Source organism: Zeus faber (genome assembly GCF_960531495.2).
Source record: "Zeus faber genome assembly, chromosome: 11".
In the NCBI taxonomy this organism is placed as follows: Eukaryota; Metazoa; Chordata; class Actinopteri; order Zeiformes; family Zeidae; genus Zeus; species Zeus faber.
Genome location: NC_137205.1, coordinates 21,578,446 through 21,596,256, shown reverse-complemented (window position 1 = coordinate 21,596,256; position 17,811 = coordinate 21,578,446). Strand labels below are relative to the sequence as shown.

Sequence of the window (17,811 nt, the reverse complement as noted above, 5' to 3'; positions counted from 1 at the left end):
GGTGGATGGACAGATTAATAGAGGGATCAATGGATGGACGGAGCAATGGGTGGATGGAGTGGCAGATAATGAATGGACAAATGAACAATGGATGGGTGGATAAACCAATGGACAGATTGATGTATGATAGAAGGATTTACGTGTGGAAGGATAGATAGATAGATGGACGGACAGATTAATGATTGGATGTATCGATGGTCAGATAGAAACAGTAGATACAATGTATGGATAGATAGATGAATGGACAGAATGGTGAATTGATGGATGAATGGATGGGTGGATGTCTGGAGGTGTGGGTGGATGGATGGGCAGATCGATTATGGATTGATGGGTGGATGGAATGATGGACAGAATGGTGGATGGGTGGATGGATGGATGGATGGATGGATGGAAAAACAGGTTACACCTTCCATACAATCCAACATAAATAAGAACAATGAGGTTTTATTGGACATCCTTGGGTTGTTGTTGTTGTTGTTGTTGGTTTTGATATTGTTGTTGTTGTTGTTGTTGTTGTTGTTGTTGTTGTTGTGTGAGTAATGGCCACTCTGCTCCCCCAGGCGGACAAGAAGGACCCCCAGGGAGCCGCCTGCATCCCTGGCTTCGAGGTTCTGCTCCAGAAGCAGCTGAAGGGGAAACAGATGCAGAAGGAGATGGCGGAGTTCATCCACGAGAGGTAGGACTCAACCATCGCTCCACTTTCGGTTTGGGTTGAAATCTGTTTTGTCGAAGCCCGGGGAAGTAAAGAATATGCTATTATTAGTTTGCAGAGCTTTTTCATCTTCCCTCATCTTGTCCGGTGTTTAATGTGCCTTCTTAACACACACCGGGGGGCTCTGCTTTTTTTTTTTTTATCACTTTGTTATCACAGTATTTATACACATTCCTGTGCTGTTTTGCCCTTGAACTTCTTGGCGCTCTGAAGATGGTTCTATCTTTAGATCTCTATTTTCGTCAAGGGGTGTGTGGCGTGAAATCCTGGATTTTGCGGTTAATGGAGGAAAAATATCCCAATGAAGATTTGTTTCATGCATGCTCAACCGAAACAGGATTCTAAATTATAAAAACCTTATTACCATGAAGACATATGAAAGAAAGTATATAAGGAAAGACAAAAACTGACTGGTGTCCACCACACTAAATAACGTATATATGGATGAGATAATTGCTCCAAAGGAAAATAATAATAATAATAAAATGACAATAAAATAACAATAATAATAGCATACTGAACCTTTAAGTTGGATTTTTCGTTTTTTAGTGTAGTGTATGTGTAAATTTTGTAATTTGATATTTTTAAAATAAAAACATATACATTTATGTTTTTATGTATTATAATAATATATATAATATATATATGATATATATATATAATGTATTTTAATAATAATTATTATTACTTTTTTTAAATTATTATTATACGGGGTTAGCTGAGGCAAAAATATATGTATATTTAAATATTTACATATTTTTGGAATTAAATCTAAATATCTAATCTCTCAAAAAAAATGGATGATGTCAGTGAAAACATGCTGTTGGATATAGTGAAAATAAAGAAAAGAAAACAATCTCAATTATTTTCACGGCGTTGAAACTATTTAATTCACACCCTGATTATTCGGTTAAAATAATGAACTTTTATTTTGTGAATTTTTGGAAAGGAATTTTCTCCAGTTTATCTCACTGGACAATATCAATGTAAACCTGCTCTTCTCACGTGGTTGACACTATTTAATTCACACCCTGATTATTCAGTGAAAAAAAAAATGCAAATGGAAGGACAACTTCCCAAGGCAACAATCTCAGATAAAGTGGTGTGTGAATGATGAGAGCTGATCTAATTTAACGTCCGACCTCGGAGTCGCCCGAACAATTAGCTCCACTCCAGCCTCGGTACAAAGGCCTCATTCAGGCTCCGCTCCTGGGAACTTTAATGGACTCTGTCCTTCCAGCAGCCTTCCAAAACCTCCAGGAAGGCTTCTTTTCAGGGTCGGACTTGTGGTTATTGTTGGTTTGATCAAAGGTTTTGGAATACGGACACAGAGTGTGAAGGCGGGAGGTGGGCACCCCGGACTTCCTGTAAATGAACAGAGAGTTTTGGCCTCATTTGGGAATAGTTTAAGTGCTGTTGGGTTCGTGTTAAAGTTGAAGGATTAAAAGGGATTGGGGTTTTCTCGTTTTTGTCTCACGGCTACTAAGGGAGACGATGAAAAAATGTCGGAATTTGAATTAGAATCCGTTTATTTGGCAAAGTGCCTTCTCATATACAAGGAATTTGTCATGGTACAGATTGGTATAATGAAATTTCAGAATTTCCCCACAGGGATAAATAAACTATTATCTTATCTTATTTGATCATATCTTATCTTGTCGTATCTTATAAAAAGCTTAGTAGTCAATAATAGATAAAGCAAGAATTGTCAAATCTGTTAAAAATAGCCAAAATATAAGGATTTGTTTGCCAGAGGAGGCACAACATACGGCTGCCCATGTTGACTGGGGTTTCTTATTTTAATCTCCTGGCTTTTGGAGGGAGACTTAAGCCCGCTTCACCCTGGACGCAACAAACGACAAGCACAAACCTGAAGTCTATTCATTCCTACGGAGAGTCAGATTCCGCCAAAATCTGCGAGGCGGTCCGATCGAGGCTCAGGGATGCTTCAAATGTTTAACCTGCCGCGACAAGTTTTGGCGGGAACCAAGCATAAAACTTGAATAAGTGAATAAGTTCAGATTTCAAAACAATGAAGTTATTAACGTTAATGTTGGATGTCACCATATTCATTATCAGTACATCTCTTTTTATTTAAGTGAATTGTTTGCATTTTTTTTTTAATTACTTTGCAAACACGATCTATAGGGAGTTTTAAACTGACATTCACAGAACATGATAAATGTCCAGCTGCACAAACCACTCAGTTGAAAACCAGATGCAGTTCATCCGATGGCCACTAGGGGTGGGTCCAATTGTCGGATGCAATTACACATTTGATGTGAAGCTGGCTTAAAAGAAAAAAAAAGTGTAGTGATAATTGCTTCATCTTGTAAGCACACTTCGGGCCAATAACAGATCAAATTTCAGCTGTTCCATATCAGAGACTTCCAGCACACCCCTGTTTGAATTTGAACCTTTATCCACTCATGCAAAGCACTCCCAGCTCACCCCCTAAGCCCGAGTCCGGCTCCCTTATCTGTTCTCCCTTCCCCGCTCTTGTGTTTCAGGATAAAGATCGAGGAGGAGTACGCCAAAAACCTGTCCAAGCTGTCTCTGAGCCCCCTGGCGGCACAGGAGGAAGGGTGAGCCCACTCACAGCATTTCAAATTGCAACCTTACGGGGTCGGCGCTGCGGAGCCATCAGACCTGCAGAGATGAAGCTCTCGAACAGAGGAGAACGGTGCCGCCACCCAGGCCACAGAGAACCGGAGGTTTAGAAATGTCAGAAAGAGAGGCACTGCTTTGGGGGCACAATAATCAGTTGATCATTAGATACATTAATTGACAAAGCAATACTAAATTAGTGGATAAAATAAGAAATGTGAAAATCACTGGATAAATCTGTTAAACAATTGAAAAATGAGTCAACAATTTGATAATAAAAAATGAATTAATAAATGTTAACAAAATTAACACATTTGTAAAATACAATACATTCATAAATTCATGCATTTAAATGCTCATACAATTAAATATGTATATTTTTATAATGTCACCTAATTAATGATTACATTTTTGATTTGTCTACAGCTTTTTCTATTACCCTTTTATTGATTGACCGATTACCTATCGTTCCGCTGTGCTGGGAGGTGGGACCCAAACTGCTGTCAATCATTTCCCAGATGTAATTTTAGAGACGCTGCCATTGGTCAAACTTACTGAAGATAGCAGAAATTGCCATGGAGTGGCGTTCATTATCCAGAGACGTCGATTATCTGTGGTCATTCAAGATTCAAGAGGTTTATTCGTCACATACATATACATACATTCATACATATATTCAGTGAAATGTCTTTGCAACGCACCCAGAGATTATGCACAATAGTTACTAAACCGAACATAATAGTTAACCTAATTCCTACCTAGCAACTAACTGAAACTAACTGATTTCTAAAACTTAATGCAGTTAGTGAATAGAATGATATAGATAAAAATCTACTCTTAATTAAAATAAAATAAGACTCAAAAAGATAATAAAAAGTGGGGGTACAAAATAGAAGTGAAGGGAATAGAGTTATGTATATGGGATAGGCCATTAGTATATACAGATATGTGCGGTAAAGTGCATGTGAATAAAGTGAGTATGGAGATATACAGTACAGTGTACAACTGTAGGACACAGCAATACAGTAACACCGAACAGAACAGCAATACAGCGCAGTATGCAGTACAGTATGCTACATACAGTGTAGTAAGGCAGTGGCAGTGTGAGTGTCTCAGTGCTTTTTGTTAGGACCCCTGGTGAGTTCAGCGTTGACAGTCCTTATGGCTTGAGGGAAGAAACTCCGTCTCAGTCTCTCTGTTCTCGCTGTGTGACTGTGGAGGCGCCCGACCGCAGCAGATGGAACAGTCCATTGTTGGGGTGGTGAGGGTCCTTCATGATCCTGCGGGCTCTGCTACTACACCCCCTGGTGTATAAGTCCTGCAGGGAGGGGAGGGTAGTTCCAGTGGTATGTTGGGCTGAACTCACCACCCTCTGTAGCTATGCTCTCCAACGCTCCAGAGTAGAAGGACTTGAGGATCATCACGAGACCCTGAATTTCTTTAGATCTGTAGATCTGTGGATCTGTTTGTGGATCATAAGCTCTGGGTCAGGACCAAAAGAAAAATGATCGATCCAGGACGGCCACAGAGTACAACCTCTGCTCCTCCGAATCAGAGGAGCCAGTTGAGGTGGTTCGGGCATTTGGTCAGGATGTCCCCCGGGCACCTCCTCCGCCTTATCTCCTCCGCCTCCTCCGCCTCTCAGAGAAGCTGAAACCCAGCAGGGCTCTGTAGTGAGACAGGTGAAGATGCCAACTTTCAGTGCTGCCGTCACAGATTCCTGTTTTTTCTTTTTTCTTTTTTTTGTCACCGCTGTTCCTTTAATCAGAGGAGACAACCACACTTGTTAAGACTTAGGGGCTCAAAGAGGTAAGCCGCTGTTTGAGGCCTTGAGGGTGTAAACCTAAGGAAGGCTTTGAAAGCCAACGCCCGGAGGGTGCACAAGTGCCTGGAGAACAGGCCTGATTGTGAAGGTGACCTGGTGGCGGGAAGCTTTTGTTCTCAAGACCCAGAATACTTCTGAGGATGTTGAGTGAGCTGCTTCGGCTCCCCTCTCTGCCTCAAGCACTTTGCCTTATTTTTGCGTGAATGTACATTGGATTTCCTGTCTATAGCTATTGCTATAACTGTGATATACAGGTTGAGAGTTTATAAGAACAGTGTATGAGGTTCAGAAAATTGAATTTCTTCTCTATCTTATCTATCGTAGGGTCACTCTAGAGGGCACCTTATCCTTTCTCTATCATAGGGGCACTCTAGAGGTCAATTTATGTTTTTTATAACATAGGGGCACTCTAGAGAGCACTTTGCACTTTATATACACCACTGCTAAACGGCATTAGTGTTAATTCAATACTTGAGATTTCAACCTGTTTTTCTATCTTCTATTCCAGGACTGTAGGGGAGGCCTGGACGCAGCTGAAGAAGAGTCTCCACGACGAGGCCGAGGTCCACCTGAAGTTTTCAAACAAGGTAGAACCCCAGAGATTAGAAAGCAAAACACACTAAAACTCACCAACCTTCCATTATATTCTAGTCATGAGGCCAAGGCCAGGGCAGCATGGGCTGTTTCCAAAACGCACTCACTATGTAATGGAGTATATAGTGATCCCAGATATGGATATTTTAGGGGCATTTTTTTAGGAGAAGAATAGAAGATGTGACCCAGTATAAACATTATAAAATGCATATGAGAGACTGGTTAAGAAAAAAGATTCTCCATGATGTTCAGGTTTTTATAGCATAAGCATTAACTGGGAGGCTATTTTCCTGCAAAATAAAAACAGGGTTATCTTAATCTTATTTGATAATAATAAAATCTGATTTATTTGAATATTTTCCTTGGTTATTGGTGCAAAAAATGGTTGATAAAATAAGATATTAGTTTAAAAACAGCAATTTTAATAACTATTATTATTATTATTATTTTTTTTTTTTATTATTATTATTGTTATATTTTTTATTATTATTATTTAGCGGTCCAGCCTGCAGAGCTGAAACCCTATTTATATTGCTCAGACTTTTAAATTTTTATTTTCTGCATTTTTTGGGAAAAACACATCTAAAACACAGCAACAGCAGTATGTAGATACATGGTTGATGTCTCATTTGAACTGGGATGTTTCAGACATCTTGTCGTTCGAGTTTGATCAATATTCACATTTGGAGCATGTCACCCCCTGGAGCTGATGTTGCGGGTCTTCCTCAAACACCAATTTGAACTCAAACTCGCCTCTTCCCGAGCCGAGCCTGGCGTAGCCCCCATCCCTGCAAAAGGAGAGAGCTCTGGTCTGACACAGTCGAAGAGAGTCCCTCGGTCTAGTCCAAAATTCCCTATAATCACAAAAATAAATTCACAGAGCGCAGATTCAGGAAAACCTTGGATTACGCCTCAGAAACCTGTAATACGTACCTAACATGACGAAACTAAACCCTGTGTATTGCTGTTTGCAGCAATATTAATTATTATTATTACTACTTATGATTACTTGTTACTTCTATTACTATTTATTATTATTATTATTATTATTATTATTATTATTATTATTATTATTATTATTATTATTATTATTATTATTATCAGCTATCCACATTGGTCTAAATCTTCTATGACTACAAATTAATGGAAGCAAACATTAGCAAACACTCATACGGTAATTTATATTAATTCCTAATTCTTGTTTCCTTATGGAATGAAACAAGCATCGTGCTTAATGCAGACCTGCCAACCTGAAGTTATTTTGTGTCCCAACCATGCAATTCTTGGTCAAAATAAGCAGGTACCAGATGCCATCTGAAACTACGAAAAAAACAAAAACAATAATAATAATAATATAAAATAAAAAAACATTTTATTTCGGAAAGCAATAAATCGATACAAAACCTTGCATTTATTGGGTGTTTAAACTACATCCCTGGCATTGAACCACATGCTATGACCTGTGGTTCTGTCACCTCTCCCTCTCCTCTCACTCAACATCCACTGTTACGCAGTGCACTGAGCGCAGCAGTTCTTTATTATCCACCGACACTGCATTGCTGAGGTACTGTAAAATGGGAAGTGGGGGAGTAAAAATCAAGTACAAAAATGTGATCGTAATATTAACATATAAAACGTGAGATGCGCCAGAATATTCAATTTTATTGGAACTCAGCGATCGTTCCATGTTGTATTTTCTTTTATTGGAACTCAAGGTCAGTTTCCTGTTCTATTATTGTTTCATAGTAAAAAATAAACAATAACCACAGTGTCAATCTCACTATTGTGGTAACTGAAAATTGAAGCACTAGTCCGTTTGTCCAGCTTTCCTATCACGTGAGCGTAGTCAGATCAGGCAATGTATTTTTCATTGAGAACAAATGAAGACCAAATTTGATTTCTCCGATCACAGATATAAACTCAAAATGATTGGACAGCTATGTAAAAAATATTTAATAGTCAATGTTTTATCATGAACATAAATTGAATGAAAATCGGAATCGGCAGGCCTAAACCCTAAACCCTAACCCTAACCCTAAGTTTTAAGGTTTAAAGTAGTTTTTTCAGTATCCTCTGTGTATCCATATTGTCCATAACACAGCGTTTCATTTAGATTTCCCCCCAAATATAGAAAACTGTAGACTTCACTGAACAAAGACTACATTTGAAGACCTACTGTAAGGACCATGCGTCCTTTGAGAAGGAGGGGAACCAAATTATTATTTGGATAATAAGGGAGGAGGATCCACAAACCTTCTCACAAAATAAACGCTTAAAAAGTAAGAAAGGTGTTATTTGACATTAATCCCCTTCAGGATTAGCTCTCTGTGTGAAGGAGCCGTTTGGTCGACAAAGCGTGGAAACGAAATAAGTCACACATGCTTCCATGAAAAGCTGGTGGTGTGGGATTTTTTTTTCACCAGGAAAACATGTTCACATAACTGATTTGACAAGATGGATTGGTGCTTTCATGTTTTAGTGGCAATCCATAAGATCGTCTGTGTTGGGTTGGTTACAAAAGTCCCGGAATTGCTCTACCCTGGTCCTTGCTCTAAGACGCTCACTTTCTTTAATGGGAAGTGTTCCTTCTTCTGATCAATTGATTTGGTTATTTTCTTCTTGAGAAAAAAAGTAACCTGAGGTGATGGGGGGATATTTTTATGTGCAGGGGTGCTTCTTTATAAATGTTTATCCATATCGACAGTTGACTGACCGCAACAGGCTACGCTGCCTAATCAAATTCACCGCGGCTGCCTTTCACTTCTAAAACACGCCTGAGTGGTGGCGGAACCTGCCACCAACAATGTAAACAGCACAGAGAGGAGCACACAAAACACATTGAATGGCTGTTTCGTACAAAGGGTCAGCCAAGTCATATATGAAATATGGTATTTTTTTCACTTTAATGGTAATGTAATGGCTGCATTAGACACAAACAGGGGCTTTATTTTGACAGTTTGTTTGACAGAAACACGTGTTTTATTTCGTATATATATCACGTACGATGGGTTTTGTTCTCAGCTGCACTCAGAGGTGGAGAAGCCCATGCTGACATTCAGGAGCGACCACTTCAAGAAAGACCTGAAGAAGTACGACCACCACATAGCAGACCTGAGGAAGCAGCTGGCCAGCCGCTACGGGGGCGTGGAGAAGGTACTCTGGGATTCCTTCAAAACGATGTTCCCTTCTTTCAAATCAAAGTATCCCTCAAACGAATTTATCAAGTATGGAACGTTCTATAGCAAAGAACTACTCAATTAGATGTGTGCTTACTTTTTACTTCTGCCAGTAACTCTGCAAACGTCCAGAATCACCCAGCACTATGCTCTGCTGTGTATTACTCTTCTTAGTTCCTAATCAGCCAGGTGACATCAGAGAAAAGATTATGAAACATTATCATAAAACAGACAAATTAATGTAAACTCATTGATCCTTCTAGTTAGTTTGGTTTCATCCAATCAGAAAGCCGGATCCAGATTTCCGCGGGTTTTACGGACCTTGGGCCCTCAACTGAACATGAGTTTAATGCAGATTAACAGATTAACAGACGAGGGCAGGAAACAGGGAGACAACACAACGAAAAGAGCTGGAATGTGTGTGTATGTATGTTCTGTATGTATATAATGACATCTGTGTGCGTGTGTGTGTGTGTGTGTGTGTGTGTGTGTGTGCGTATTAAGGCTCGTAAGGCACTGGCTGACAGACAGAAGGACCTGGAAGTGAAGACTCAGCAGCTGGAGGTGAAACTGAGCAACAAGACGGAGGAAGACATCAAGAAAGCCAGGAGGAAGTCCACACAGGCAGGTAGGACCAACACACACACACACACACACACACACACACACACACACACACACACACACTTACAGATACACAATAACAGATACATGTACACACTCACAAATAACTGACTGACAGGCAGGTATCAAGCACGCACGCACACACACACACACACACACGCACACACACACGCACACATGTACGCACACATGTACGCACACACACACACACACACACACGCACACATGTACGCACACACACACAAACACACACACACACACACACACACGCACACATGTACGCACACACACACACACACACACACACACACACACACACACACACACACACACACACACTAACAGATACAAATAACTGACTGACAGGCATTTATGACTAACACACACACACACAAACACACACACACAAACACACGCACGCACACACACACACACACACACACACACACACACACACACACACACACACACACACACACACTAACAGATACAAATAACTGACTGACAGGCAGGTATGACTAACTCACACACACAAACACACACACACAAACACACGCACGCACACACACACACACACACACACACACACACACACACACACACACACTAACAGATACAAATAACTGACTGACAGGCAGGTATGACTAACTCACACACACAAACACACACACGCACGCACGCACGCATGCACACAAACACACACACTCACACACACACTGACATACACAATCAGACTCACACTCACAGATACACAATAACACATATTAACACTTACTCAGTGGCATTCAAATTTCCGTTAAAAAACATAATAATGGAAACTAGCTTAGCTCTAGCTCTCTCTCAAAATAGCAAGGCTGCACTAGTTGATCTACTTAATCAGGAGCAGTACAATAGCATCTCTGTGTTCATCAGAACAACATAAAGTTTCACTCTGGACGTGACAAGTATTACAGTAGTAAGGATGAAAGGTTTGACTCTTATTTGAGATTCGTTCTTGACGAGGCACAAAAAGAGTCGTTCCATTTGCCGACTCTGCGTTCGTTTCATTCAGACGGTGTAACGCACACTGAGCGAGGGAGGACTTGGTGTTTAGCTAACGATACAGACACACATATATGTAATAAAAACGAATTTGTTTGAATTTGAGAAATTTCCACAAACACAAAACCCTGTCGGTGAGAAATCGGAAATCGGATTTCTCCAGTCAACGTTCTTCCATACGTTTTGCTGCTCTGTTCTGCTCCGTTATACACTGTGACCGTGACAAAAAGATGGTATTATGATATTATCTTCTACATCCTTTCCTGCTCAGTTTGCTCCAGCGCCGCAGGAAAAAGAATAAATGAATCATTTCACTGATGTGGAGACACACACAAATTATAAAATAAATGAAGACGAGATGGAAAAAAAAAAAAAACATGAAAAGAATACAAAACATAAACACGTAAAAGGCTGAGCAGCACAGTGTGAGAAAACATAATGGACAATTGGCAACATAATGGAAAAATAAGAAAAAAATTGTGATATATTTGAATTTGTACAGAATATGCCCCAAGGCAATTCCCTCACAATACTTGTCAAACAATTATTATATTACAACGCATTTCCCTCTACTAACCTTGCACAAAAAAAAATGTAGTGAAGACGAGACAAGAAAAGGAAAAAAAAAAAAAGATTTAGACAAAATGGAACAATAAATAAATAAATGAAGGGGAAAAGGTGGGGGGTGGGGGACAAAAACTAAACAAAACAAAAAAAATACACTCATTTAGAGGTACTGACTGAAAATCAACAAATCCCCAAAAAGAAACTAACCACTAAAAGAAAGAACTACTTAGCGCGAATAGCTCTTTTTTTTTTTTTATGTATTCAGCTCGGGTAGATGATGTTGGACTTGTGCTAGCGATCGATGTGTGCATGCTCCTGACTGTTTAAACGAGTTGAATATGTTGTGGAAAAGGCATCGAATTTACAGGGAAGGTGACATTCAAAGCGAAAGCGCGCTTTGCCTCGACTGCATAATCGTATCAGGCAGTCGGATCCTCCCCCGTCGGATGAACTGCGTCCGAGTTTCATTATGAACCATTAAGGTTCATAATGTCATTAATATAATAACATATGACAATAATAGATTTATTGTCATAATTATTTTGAGTTAGTTAGTTTTAGTTTTAAACCCGGTTCCAATAAAAACAAAACGTGGTCCACGTCACTTCCGCGTCACAGGCATTTATCGCCCGGAATCGGTATGAATGGGCTTCCGGTTTGTTCTTAAGCGGGCTTAAGATTTTGGTTGTAAAACTGGCGTGTCAACATATTGTACGATGTGAGGTAATTGTGGTCTACCGCCCACTACGGACTGCTCGGTTTGTTTGTACTGTACTCCATGTTTTCTGGATGATTTTTTAGAAAAGTTGGACCTTATCTTGGCTGTTCCCAAATTCTTGGCGACACATTTCACAGTTTGGCTTCCTCCGTTGCACTACTCTTTTACATGCTGAGGCAGTGATTATTTGACAGACAATGAGGACGTGCGGGGGAGACACTGCGGGACATTTGATTTATTATGACAGTGAAGGACCTTACGTAATAAAAGTTTACTACTGGACAAGGTGGAATGTTAAATCTCGATTTAACAAAGTCTGTACCTGTACCTATTTCTTGACGCCGTGCGATACAAAAGTTCCATCTCCTGGAGTTAAGGGGTTTTTGGGGTGCGAAGTATGCCATGAGCAAGCAGCCGGAAACAAGCACCAGTTTGAGATCCAAGCAACAGTCCATGTCCGTTGCTTGGATGCTCCGTTTTTTAGCTGCTGTGATGTGCCAATTGCTGTGCCTTGACATACTTTCAAATTCCGGCTTCAAATTGGAGAAAACAAATAATGGAAGTAAGCTTGTGTGTTGCAATATCAAAATTGCTAGGCTGTTCTAATTCATCTCCGTAGCGGTTTCGCCTACCAGGGACCTCAGGGACCTCTGGCACAGAGAGACAGAAGACAGGGTTGTTGACACAAGTTTATTGTAGAGAGAGGGCTAGTCGGAATTAGTCCAGGAGCAGATGGAGGTGTGTCATGACAAGGGCTCCTCTCCTGAGTGAGTGTGGGGATGGGGGTTTTACCTGTTGCTCATTAAACCAACCAGAGCAACAGATGTACAGCACATTGATCCTGGATCCACCAATGTTACCTAGATCCAGGTCAGGTGTGGCTGCTCGTTCCACACCATCCCCACGCCACAATCTCGTATAATCAGTTCCAGCCAGAACAGAATCTCTGTGTTGATCTGAACAAGATCGAGTTTCACTCTGAAAGTGAGAACAGGTCGTAGTGATGAAAAGTTTGACTCTTCATTGAGATTCGATTCTTGACGAGTCACTCAGTAAAGAGCAAACAGTCATTAAATTTTCCGACTCCTTCTTGGTTTGGTTCGGGTAGTGTAACGCACGGCGAGCGAGGGAGGACTTTCTGAACGATGAAGGCAAACCAGAAGAGTGTGTTTGGCTCTGAGTTGAGGATGGAATCCTCACAAGAATCATTTCATTCTGTCAAAACTATTTATTTCGGTGGAATGCAAATTGTAAATCAGTCACATTCACTATGAATTGTGGCTACCATGGCCTGTTTCACCTTGCACTTTAAATTAGTCCTCGGTAATTACTTTTAGTTTGTGAGTCAATGATTCACTCGCTCGCCCACTCTTTCGCCGGCGTGATTCCCGACTTCCGAGTCACTTCGAAAAAAATCGTTTTCGTCATTCAGTCAAAGTGTCTTATTTAGCTTGAAACAAATGAAGACGTCTGCTAGTGCTTGGATATAATCAAGTTTTTTCACATTACAGCTTCCTTCTTCAAATTCATCATCTCATCACAGCTGGACTGTTACCTTTGACCCCCTTCCTCTCCTCCTCTGTCCCCGGTCACTAGGTGACGACCTCATGCGCTGTGTGGACCTGTACAATCAAACCCAGTCCAAGTGGTTTGAGGAGATGGTGACCACCAACATGGTAACAAACCCAGCTCCCCCCAAAAAAAAAACAGTTTTAGACCAAAACACATGCCTTGATGACCCACCGGACACCTTGTGAACCTCTGCCCTTCAGGATCTGGAAAAGCTGGAGGTCGACCGCATCGAGTGGATCCAGCAGCACCTACGCCAGTACACAACCCTGCGCCACGAAACCGACATGTTCAACCAAAGCGTGAGTTCCATCGCTCCGCGGTCCGATGCTCCTGTCTTTTATTTGGACAAGGAAACCATATCAAGAAGGTCAAAGCACAACAGCAACACATCTCACACTCTGTGGTCGAGTACATTGGACACATTTCTATACCGGTCGACTCCCCGAGGCCGTGTAAGATTTTGCCGTGATACAATTTTCATTAATGAGATTCAGGAACTTTGTCCAACTGTGTTGTACTGCGTCGACCCTGCTGCCAACGATTTCACACCCTTCTAAATACTCTGTGTGGTAACATTACCCCTTTTAGTTCCCAGGGTCCTCAGTGATATCCCTCTCTGCCTCAGAAAAGCACTGAACTAATAGTGTTTGTCTTTGAGGCCGAGGCCTCTGATCTTCGGGTCTTCGCAGAGCTACCGTAAGAACACCTCCATTTGCAGAGGCGAGGTGTGAAAACAGACAGAGGGGGGCCTCGCAATATGGAGCCATCAGAGGCATTATATGAAACAAATCAATATCCCAAAATTCTACAATTCATCACGTTTGGTCTTTGAAGCTACTACGCAGCCTCGTACTGTCAGACTGTCAGACCGGGACTTAGTTGGTAGTCAGGACCGTTTGCAAGTTGCACTTTCCTGGCACTTCCATCGACATTTCCATTGACAACTCGACAGAGTAATCAGTGGGGGAGGTTATTATCTCCATCCCTTTTGACAAGGGCATCAAAGACCTTTTTTTCCTGACTTTCCGCTTTCGTAGATGAGAAAGCGTGGGAATGAGGTTAAGGTGGAATGCACTAGGAAAGAGTGAATACTTGTAAATGCTTCTCTAAAGGCTGACAAGAATAAACCAGCGTACAAGCTCCCCCCAGCGGCGAGTGTAGTCAGATGATCTTCTAGCGGGGCGGGGGGGGCGGGGGGGGTTAGAGCAAATTCTGCCTCAGGATGGAGCAATGGGATATTTTCTAAACCAGATACAGTTAAATCATGTTGATCTTCTAAGTCCGTGTTCTATCCAACCAATCAGTTCCCCATCTGGCTTCACTGATGAGCGCACCGTTAATCAAAGAGGGGTGACACATTACTGGGATTGAAATTATCGAACGTACTTCTTGGCCGGTGTCAAATATCCGTGCGCTTTGCATTGTGTTCCCAAATCAATCAAATCCAAGTCATTCAGCACTCCCTGCTTGTTACATTAACTACATGCAAAACTGTTTTTCCAAGCCTTTTGACCTTGTCCTATTGTAGAGGCACTTTGAATTTTTGGATATTGGTGCTCTCGTAGAAAACAATAGTTTGGGCGGGGTCACTTGCTGTGGACAATTACGTGTTATGTACAATCACTATATCAGTACTACATCAGTTTTTCAAATGAGATCTGGAACATTCAACAGAATGGCCAAAACCCAATTTGGCCCATTATATAGAGAATAGGTGACCGATGACAGAATGTAGCCTTTGCCCTCCATGTGGTTATAGTTTACTTTAGGCCTCTTTCTACACACATTCCTCTGGTGGGTCAGGGCTTTTTAACTCTAATCCTTCAATTCCCAAACCAGGAACATTTTAGCAATTATTATTTCTCTTGAATTACCAGTGTATGTGTGTGTTTCTAGACAATAGAGCCGGTGGACCAGCTGCTGCAGAGCGTGGACCCGGCCAAAGACAGGGAGCTGTGGGTGAAGGAGCACAAGACCGGGGAAGTTCGTCCCGTGGACCTGGACATTTAAGACGTTAAGATAAATATGCTACGCTGAAGATGCTACGCTGAAGAACCGTTTCCACATCCAACACCAACACCTCGATCCGCATCAGGTTCCCACAGAAGCTTCTCAGACAGATAATGGGTCTGGGTGTACTTGGGTCTACCTGGGTCTGGGTCCACCTGGGTCCACCTGGGTCTGGGGCTACCCGAGTCTGGGTCTACCTGGGTCTACCTGGATCTGGATCTACCTCGGTCTACCTAGGTCTTGGCCTACCTGACTTTGGGTCTACCTGGATCTGGGTCTACCTGGATCTTTGTCTGGGTCTACCTGGATCTGGGTCTACCTGGGTCCACCTGGGTCCATTGTCTCTGACTGGGATTCAAAGGAGTGAAACCTGACGCTCAATGCAGTTCTACAACCCAAGAAACAGTAACACATCAAACCTTAAAAGTACCAGCATGCTCTTTCTAAATTTAAAACAGTCTTATAATCTGCATTATCTTATTGAATGCCAGTTAACATATTTTGTCGTTTGTTCCTGTTGTGAAGTCAAAATTATTGAAGAAAAGAAAAGAAAATCTATGTATTTTGAAATGTTTTCATTCAAATGAAGGACACTTCCTGCTAAAAAAAAAAGAAAAAAAAAGAAACGGAAAAACCTTTCCAATTTGGGGCGAAAAACCAAACCAAAATAGGCTAATAACTCCATATGACCTTTATTTTTAGATACTAAAATGGAAAAGATATTGAAATATCGGAGTATGAATATGATATATTTTCATATTGGCCAGGTTTGTTTTTTGGTGGATAATGCATGTTTGGAATCTTCTTTTTTTTTTTTGTTGCTGTACCTGTACATGGAGAGCTGTGTGATTTGTGAAGTGATGACGATTATTATTGGGCATAGTGCTACAGTCACAAAAATACACCACACTGAATATAGTATATAACATTAAGATAAATGATACCTTGTATTGTGGTTGACCAAGACTCAATACACTCATGCAGTATGCATAGATATATCAATACATACGTATCTACAGTATCTACAGTATATATATATATATATATATATATATATATATATAAATATATATATATATACACAGTATATATAGTATGTATGTATGTATATGTTTCATGGTGAAAATGGTGCAGACGTTTAGGCCCGGGTCCATCTATGGATCATATAGGTCCATGCTACAATAAAAACCTTTTAGTGCCTAATGGGTATATACCTGGAATGTCCTCGATCTAATCTAATCTCATCTAATCTACGTTGCTGTACATTTGTATATATAACCTCAATGTATTTTGCTGTCAGATGTTCTAACGGGTGTCCGTATGTGGGCCGAGAGGAAGTGTTGATGCTTGTTTTACAATCGGTGAAAGTCAAATTTACAGCCAGGGAACGTCTCGTACGACGGTGTTTGGCAAAAAGAAGGGGGGATGTTTACCGGATGATAGGCAGTCACACAGAATAATGAAGTTATTTCACTAAAACAACAGCCATGCATGTACAAAAGGTGTGTGTGTTTACATGTACAGTTTGCGTGTCTGCGTCTCGTCCTCGTCTCGACATTTTGTTGATGTTTAGCTGTTCAACGGAATGCAGATAAACTGGGGCTAGTTCTCGCTTTTTTATTCGATTTTTTTTTTTAATACATGAAAGAAGGGCAATTTGTGGAATTTAAGGATAAACATATCTAATCCATTCTTATAGATAGAAAACAACATTTTGTTGGAATTAACATTGTTGACAGTGAGTTTTAATGTACCTCTTCTGTTTTTATCCATCTTCTTTTGTGGAATATAAGGAATAATCAAGGCTAATTTTAATTTGGAGAAGTGGCTTATATTGTATTCACAACCCCAATCTTGTTCGATGGTTTATCTGTTGTAAAAGTTTACATGTGTGTGTGTCGACGTCGTGGACTAAATGTGACAAAGATATTCTGTTCCAACTCAATGTTTGTAAATCTTTTCAGTTAACTGCCTTTGTGATCTTTATGTTGTTGTTTTTTTTTCACATCAGTTGTTCCCATTGTTTTATCAAGATTTCTCATTGGTGACTCAATGTCCAGACAGTGTGCTGTGGCATGCAGTGTCAAAATAAAATATCGGACTTGAAAAGGGACTGAATTCGTTGGTAATTTGGGATTTCACAATGGGATGCTATGTACTTTTTTGTCTGAATTCAAATAGTTGATCTGTTTTTTCTGTGTTGTTGTATCGGAATGAATTAAACTACACACATATATAAACAAAACACAATAATTTGATTAGAAAAAACATGTATACATATACATACATATACAAATATATATATATATATATATATATATATATATATATATATATATATACAAATATACAAATTTATATATAT

At 40.4% G+C, this 17,811-nt stretch overlaps 1 protein-coding gene across 1 annotated transcript in view; it reads left to right on the top strand.

The window, feature by feature from the left end:
* Positions 1-15,515, top strand: part of gas7a (growth arrest-specific 7a) — a gene marked incomplete at its 5' end in the record, with an annotated part of 26,759 nt that extends 11,244 nt beyond the window's left edge. The window contains 8 exons of the mRNA XM_080009414.1: positions 561-676; positions 3,223-3,297; positions 5,653-5,731; positions 8,760-8,891; positions 9,419-9,542; positions 13,461-13,540; positions 13,637-13,735; positions 15,333-15,515. Of these exons, the coding sequence (XP_079865540.1) occupies positions 561-676; positions 3,223-3,297; positions 5,653-5,731; positions 8,760-8,891; positions 9,419-9,542; positions 13,461-13,540; positions 13,637-13,735; positions 15,333-15,446 (819 nt within the window). The 3' untranslated portion in view covers positions 15,447-15,515. The remainder of the gene's footprint in view (positions 1-560; positions 677-3,222; positions 3,298-5,652; positions 5,732-8,759; positions 8,892-9,418; positions 9,543-13,460; positions 13,541-13,636; positions 13,736-15,332) is intronic.
* Between the last annotated feature and the right edge of the window lie 2,296 nt (positions 15,516-17,811).